At 51.0% G+C, this 7,683-nt stretch overlaps 1 protein-coding gene across 1 annotated transcript in view; it reads right to left on the bottom strand.

The window, feature by feature from the left end:
* Positions 1-1,608: 1,608 nt before the first annotated feature.
* The window catches only part of Eya2 (EYA transcriptional coactivator and phosphatase 2), a 170,707-nt gene continuing 164,632 nt past the window's right edge, over positions 1,609-7,683 (bottom strand). The window contains exons 13-16 of the mRNA XM_021149209.2: positions 6,874-6,988; positions 5,994-6,115; positions 3,981-4,081; positions 1,609-2,210 (exon numbers count right to left, since the gene is read on the bottom strand). Of these exons, the coding sequence (XP_021004868.1) occupies positions 2,130-2,210; positions 3,981-4,081; positions 5,994-6,115; positions 6,874-6,988 (419 nt within the window). The 3' untranslated portion in view covers positions 1,609-2,129. The remainder of the gene's footprint in view (positions 2,211-3,980; positions 4,082-5,993; positions 6,116-6,873; positions 6,989-7,683) is intronic.

Below are 7,683 nucleotides of genomic sequence, written 5' to 3'. Positions count from 1 at the left end.
GTGTGAAAACGCTGTGTGAAAATGCTGGCTAAAGGTAACTTAGAGAGGGAAGGGAGGTATATGGCTTACACTTCTGGGTCACAGTCCATCCCTGAAGGAAGTCAAGGCGGGAACCTGGATGCAAGAACTGAGATGAAGACCACAGAGGAACTTGGTTTCCTGGCTTACTCTGCATGGCCTGCCCAGCCACCTTTCTTACAAAGGCCAGGCCCACCACCAGCTGGCTCCTCCAACATCAATTGGCAAGTAAGAAAACACCTTCTGACATGTCCACAGACCGTTCTAATCTGGTCAGTTCTTCCAGTGGGGCGCTTCCCAGGCGACTCAGGCTATGTCAAGTTGATAGCTGAAGCTATGACATATTACCATATGTGATCACATATGTCATAGTGTTATGTATGTATGTCACACATCTTACAGGACCACTGTTGTGCATGCCTTCCTTTGACTATTGAAATATTCTGTAATGCAATGTGCAATCTAATCAGAAGTGTCTCCCGCACTTGCTGACAGTGTTCTGGTGCCTGATCTTCTAGCTTTGAGGTTCTCATTACACCTGTCTCCTTCAGTGTGTCTTCGCTTAGCGTCAGTCAGATGGGCATGGTCCTGCGCAGGGACGAGTTCACGGAGCTTTTAGCACCTCTCTGATGTCTGTCCTGCCCCCTTATACTGGCTCCTTAAACCTATTTCCTATCGTCCTCAAAGCTAAGTAAGTCCCTGGCACCACTGGAGAGCACAAGCCAGCTCACTGTTTTTTCCTAGTTTGTTTAGCAGGAGCTCGTCCTGGCTGGTGGCTTTCCTGGGGACAAGCTGCTCAGCGGTCTGTTCATGAGCAAGCCCAGCCCGTGGGCTCGAGTTCCTGGAAAGAAGTCATCATATGATACTGCTTTCTCACAGACATCGATTGACCCACAGACTATCGACTGCCAGACTTGAGCGCTCATGAAGGGGTTGGAACATTGCAGGTCCAGAGCCTAATCACCATTCATTTGGGGCTATCTTTAGCTTCCTAAATAGCCACCTCTTGCTTACCCCGTTGAGTCTGACCTAACATCTTTGTGATCAACAGTTGAAACCTCTTGTAATATATTGACTTAACAAATCATTGGCTTTCACCAACCGGAAGGCTAAGCTAAGCATCTGAGGCCGGTGGCAGAGGTCGCCTAACTCTACTGTAACCCACCCACCTGATACTCCTGCCAATGCCTTTTAAAAAAACGTCCGAACTTATGACTGTCTTTGATCTGTTGTGATGAGTCTTCATGAATCCGTCACTAGGCAGGAGAGTGGAATTCGGGGTAACCTAACATATTCTCCCGGCTCATGGCTACTTGTACTTGGCTGTAGAACAAACCACCTGTATGTCCTTTGAGGTAAGAGCCGTGTGTTTTGTTTTGCTTTAAATGACAACATCTCTAAATCCAGCTTTCCAGAGAGAACATGGCTCAGGTTTGGCCCAAAAGATGCAGGTACCGAGTGCTGCCAGCGACACCCCTCCCCACTTCACTGAAGCCAGTACAAGTTCAAAATGGATTTTTATTATTTTTGCAACTTAAAAAGCTAACACATGGACACCTAAACAACGGGCAAAGGTCACCACACTCTTCTGAAGTAAAATGTAAACGTGGTTTTTATTGAATGCCTTTATCCATCATGGCCGAGTACCCTAGCCTTCCCAGAGTCCCCCCCTCCTACAACACAAGATGGCGGCATAAGGCACGCACACTGTCCACATGACATCGGGCTTCCCCACAGCCCCACACCACCTCCCTTGCCAACGCCCAGAGAATGATTGTCCCTGAAACACAAACTGGGTACTCACCACCCGAAACCAGACCAACAGCCGAGAAACCACAGTACAGGGACCCGTGGGTAATGGGAGTAACGGGTGCAGTCCATAAATTAAAAAGGAGAACAAGACGAGCTGGGGCGCCCTTGTTTGGGTCTCTGGGTTTCATATCAGAGTCCGACTCTCCGTCCCCAAGGGAAGAGGACACTTCTGAAATGGCCGTGGAACATGTCCCCTAGGTATAGGGCCCCTAGCTAGTTTCTGGTGTCTAGGGCCCTCATGGTATGAGATGACAGGGGCCTGGCTGGTGGGTGGCAGGCGGTGGCTGTGACCCGCACTGCTATAGATACTCCAGTTCCAGGGCATGCCTCAGAGCCTCCAGGTCAGCGTGACAGGATATCCTCCAGAAAGGCATGTTGTGCTAAAGACAAAAAGCAGACGGTTACACATGCTCAGACAAGGTGCCCAGCCAGACTAGAGCGTCCCCAACCATTTTGGCAGGCCCCTGTGCACCCAGCAACCCCAGAGAGCAAGGCAAAATCCTCCAGCAGGTGTTAGTAAAACATCACACAGGAAGCAGAGCGAGGCAGCCTCTGTTTAGGTGGCAGTAGGTGGGTGTCAGGGGTGGAGGCAGGAGAATGGTGTGGGTTTTTCAGCCCTTGAAAGGTGAATGAAGGTTTCCTGCTGTGCTGCTGGCTGCAAGGGAGGATATCCCAGGAAGGGCATCCCTGGGCCAGTGAAGGCATCTGCTGGCTGTGGCTGGCTGGCTCTCTCTCTGGCTCTCTCTCTCTCTCTCTCTGAGACAGTCTCTCATTGAACCCAGAGCTCATCTAGACTGGGCTCCATCTTTCTCTACCCCTGATGCCCCCCCCTTTTTTTTTAAAGAAAAGAGGGAGAAAATTATTTATTTATTTTATGTACAGCATATAAATACACTGTAGCTGTCCTCAGACACGCCAGAAGAGGCCATCAGATCTCATTACAGATGGTTGTGAGCCACCATGTGGTTGCTGGGAATCGAACTCTTGACCTCTGGAAGAGCAGTCAATGCTCTTCATCACTGAGCCATCTCTCCAGTCCCCCTGTGTGGTGCATTAAAAGTTAGAAATATACACTTCGAAAAGAATAACTCCTGCAGCCCTTCTGATGTCTGGACAGCTCCGTGGCAGCGCCTTTATAGATACTCTCAGCTCATTTCCTGTCAGAACACATTCGCCCCGCTCCTGGCTTGCCTCGCCAACCCCTGTTTTCCACTCTCTGCTACACACACACACACACACACACACACACACACACACACACAGAGCTTTGCCACTCCCTGTCAGGTCAGGCATGTTGTGGTCCCCAGGCTGAGTGGTGAGGAAAGGATCTTGTGTCTAGAATGGTGGATGGCATAAAGTAGATGCTCAGCTAGCATAACCCTCATGCTGGCTGGAGCACCTCATGCCATGAAATGAGGGAAGTGGAGGGAGACTGTGGCAGCTGCCAGCCACAGACCAGAGCACCTACGTGAGGTGGGTGGGCCAGGCCTGAAGTAATTTTGTTAGGGAGAGGACTAACTGTGGGCAGCCTCCTGGGTGCCTGGCCTCCTCTGAGCTTTCCCTCTGAGACCCTAAACACATTTGCATCTTTTGGGGACTTGTTAAATGGCAGCAAAGGGAAAACGCAGATTCCTGAATTAAGCTTCATAACATTAACTAGGAGCTGGTCTGGCCTTGGGGTGGGGGTGGGCACTCTCTGGGGTGCTGTTGACAGGGCCAGATCCAGGGTCCGGGCAGCTGGTTCTTTTCCAAGAGGTCCCTGAGCTCTGCTGGAGGCCGAGACCGCAGCTGTGGGATTGTCTTTTCATTAGCCTAATGCTGCCTTTATTAGCAGGGAAGAGTTCTTGGAACCTGCCGCCTCCGCCTCCGAGCATGACATAAAATGCCCTGCACATGCATGTGCACGGGTCCTGCTGGTCCACAGTCTCCCAGGGGTCTGGAACCCGGCCAGGCTGCCAGGGGCAGTGGCCAGGGCCACAAGGAGGATTTGTGAGAGGAAATTACTCAGGATGCTTAGGGATCTGCAAATGGGAGCAGCCTTGGAGAGCAGAGCCTGAGACAAGGCACAAGGCTTGGGGGTGGGAGGCGGGGGGCGGGGGGAGCGGGNGGGGGGAGAGCAGTAGGCACGCTGCACAGAGAGGTCCCGTTACCTTTTTGGCTCCTTGCTCTTCCTCCACCCCGTCACCTATCACAATGTAGACAGCTTTGCGGCCAAACCTCTGCATGATTCTTTCGAAGCAGCTCTCCTTGCCTGCGTGGAGATGGGAGGAAGGAAGGAGACTATGGCTGGGAGAGCCCGCAAGTGGTGGGACAGTGTGGGTGGCAGTTGTCCAGGGAAGGAGATCCAGGGCAGCCACTGCCACCCTTTCATCTACCGCCCCCCCCCCCCCCCCCCCCCCCCCCCCCCCCCCCCCAGCGAGCTCAGCACTGTCATTAGTTATATAGGAAGTGGCCAACTCCAACCACCCAGATAATTTGAGCAGCTTGTCCCCAGAAAGAGGCTAAGCAGGGCAGAAAGTAGGCCTCTGTCTATCTACGGTGCTGCTATTTGGGCCTTGGTATCTCACTCTAACAGAGGACTCAGTCTTGCTCCACAGACTTGCTCCACAGTATTGCAAACCCAGGCCCTTTTTTTAAACTATGGCCAAGTGTGGTGGTGCAGCCCTGCCATTCCAGCTACTTGAGAGGCTGAGGCAGGATTTGAAACCCAAGTTTAAAGCCTGCCTGGGGTATAAGGGGGCTCAAGGCCAGCAGAGCCAACTTAGTGAGACTTGATCTCAAAATAAGAAGTAAAAACAGGACTGGGGTGTAGCCCAGGGACAGAATGTTTGTCTAGAGTGATCGAAGCCCTGGGTTCAATTTCCAGAACCACAGAAAATAATTATTTTCTTATTTTGCCCCAGTAAGAAATTTAGGAAGGAAAAATGACTTAGCTGGTAAGAATGCTTGTTGGGTAAGTATGAGGACCCGAGTTCAGATCCCAGCATCTACGTAACAAACTGGAAGGGTCCCTGTACACATACACGCACACACACATATGCACACACACGTGCACACACACATGTGCACACACATATACACACATGTGCACACACACGTGCACACACATACACATACACATGCATGCATGCATACACGCAGGAATCCACTGCAGACAGGCAGGATAGCTAGGGCTTGCTTGCTGCCAGAGCAGCCTAAATAAACAAGAAACAAATAAGTTCAAGGCCCAAGTTTGGGAGACACTCTGATTCAAAATGGAGGAAGAGGGAGAGTGAAAAAGGTGGCCCCCTATATCCCCAGGCCTCTGCCTGTGCAGGCATGTGCATGTCCATGCACACATATGTGAACATATGTCACATGCATACATCACACTCACACGCACAAAATAAAAGAATGAGATTTAAAAATAACTAAGGCTAAAGCCATCTCAACTAACTAGAATTTGTGAGTGTGTGTGGGGTGTACACATGTCTGTTCGTGTGAGTGTGCACAGGTTCACATGCCCACGCAGGTGCTGTAGAGGTCAGAGGTCAATGTCAGAGGCCTTCCTAAATGTCTCTCTGTTGTTTGAGACAGGGTCTCTCATTGAACCCAAGTTCTGTAGTTCATCTAGGCTTGCTGTGTGTGCCTGCTCAGTGTGGGGGTTACAAACATGTACAGTCATGCCTCACTTTTTTTTTCTTTCTTTTTTGAGACAGGCTCTCACTATGTAACTGCCCTACACCACTATAGCTGTCCTGGAACTTGCTCTGTAGACCAGGCTGGCCTTGAACTCATAGAGATCCACTTGCCTCTGCTCCTGAGTGCTGGGATTATTCACACACTACCATACCCAGCCATGCCTAGCTTTGTAAGGTGGGTACTGGGCATCAGCTCAGGTCTCATGGTGTACATTTAGTGCTCTACCCACCAAGCCGTCTCCCCAGACCTAGGTTTGCTTTTATTCTGGCACATTTGGCGTGTAAGAATAAAAAGTGAGCCTCCCCATGAGAAAAAGAAAGCCATCACTCCTTGGGATTCTCAAGGAACTCAGCAAGGCGCTAAGAGTAGTCAGGGCTGGTGCCTCCTGTACTTCAAGTCCAATCACATTCTTTGGAGGGCTGCGAGGGTCGTTTGTGGTCTGGGCGAGAGTCCCTTCCATGCCCAACTCCTGCCCAGCCTACCTGTCTTGGTCGCACTGTAGATATTCTCAATGGGAAACACGGAGCCCAGACCGTACAGCAGGACCTTGGCCAATGCAGGGATCAATTGCGTGGTGGTGACCAACACATTGACACAGTTGGGTCTGGGGACAAAGGTAACTTTGTGTCAGTCCCAAAGGTACTATTAGGACAGTCCTGGTGTCATGGGTGGGTTAGGGCAGGATCTGGGGGTGATGTGTGGGATGGCTGGGCTACCTTCGGGGCGGGGGAGTGATGTCCAGGGACACTGTAGCTGCTTCTGGCCCAAGGCTGCCCCACCTTGGTGTGAAGTGGGGTGACTCCTTCCTTATCTGTTCATTTATATTTATATGTTATTGTGACACTTTGGCTGGTCTAGAACTTGCTATGCCAAGGCAGCTCATAGAGATCTTCCTGCCTCTGACTCCTGAGTGCTGGGGTTAAAGGTGTGCCCACTATGCCCAGTTTCTTTCCTTACTTAGAAGCAAGAACGTATTGTAAGAGTGGCAAGCTCGTAAGCTACAAGGTTCCAGGCCATGTGATACAGAAGACGTGTGAGACTGCTCTGGTGAGGACTGGGTTCCACAAGACAGCACAGGGCAGTCCTAATCTTTTGAGAGCTCTGAACCTGGAAGGCTACTGGGGAGAGCATCTCAGCTCTCAGAGCAGGTGCCCACTGTGCCCTCTGGGCCTTGAAGGAGAGCTGGTGCCCACTGTGCCCTCTGGGCCTTGAAGGAGAGCAGGTGCCCACTGTGCCCTCTGGGCCTTGAAGAGTTAAGCTCCAGCCAGAGCGCGGGGAAGCAAGCGAGAGCCCTGCCAAGGGTGAGAATGGAGATGTCACTACTGTGCCCGGCTGAGGGGGGTGGGGGGTGGGGGCACTTGCCGAGAGTTGATGAGATTGAGGGCTTTCAGGGAGTGGGTGAGCCAGAGGTCAGTCAGGGCCTCCAGCTCGGCGCGCAGCTGCAGCCACGTCTCTCTTTTGGGAGCACCTATCAAGCCTGTAGGAAAGGCAATAAAGAGGACATCCTCGTGTTAGGAAGAGCCAAGGGGAATTAGGGAGCTCAGATCAGAGCACTCAACGGCAGCTTAGTTTAGCCACTCTGCCTTCAGAACATCCACTGGCTGATTCATTTACTCATCCACCCACCTGTCTACATAGCCATCCACACACACACACACACACACACACACACACACACACACACACACGTCCGTCCGACCGTCCATCTGTCTAGCCAGCCACACATCCATCCATCCACAACCCACTCATCCATCCCTCCATCCATTCATCCATCTATCTATCCATCTACACATCCATCCATCTATCATCCATCAAACCCCACCGACCCATTCATTTATCCATCGATCAACCTATCCACTTATCCATCAATCTACCCACCCACCCATCCATCTATCCATTATTTCAAGATTTTCTTCTATGTGCTTGGAATCGTACTGAGGTTTAAACCATTAAGATGGACACGGAGACAGAGCAGAAGATACTACTGGCCAACTTTGCTGGGCTCTTGCTCTGCACAGAGCGCGTGCTTTTTTTTTTTTTTTTTTGGATATTAACTGGAATCGCTTTATTTATTTATTTATAAATTTTTTTATTACGTATTTTCCTCAATTACATTTCCAATGCTATCCCAAAAGTCCCCCATACCCTCCCCCCCAATCCCCTACCCACCCA

The sequence above is a fragment of the Mus caroli genome, chromosome 2 (genome assembly GCF_900094665.2).
Source record: "Mus caroli chromosome 2, CAROLI_EIJ_v1.1, whole genome shotgun sequence".
Lineage (NCBI taxonomy): Eukaryota > Metazoa > Chordata > Mammalia > Rodentia > Muridae > Mus > Mus caroli.
The sequence above is the reverse complement of the archived record's forward strand: the minus strand, read 5'-3'. Positions and strand labels throughout refer to the sequence as shown.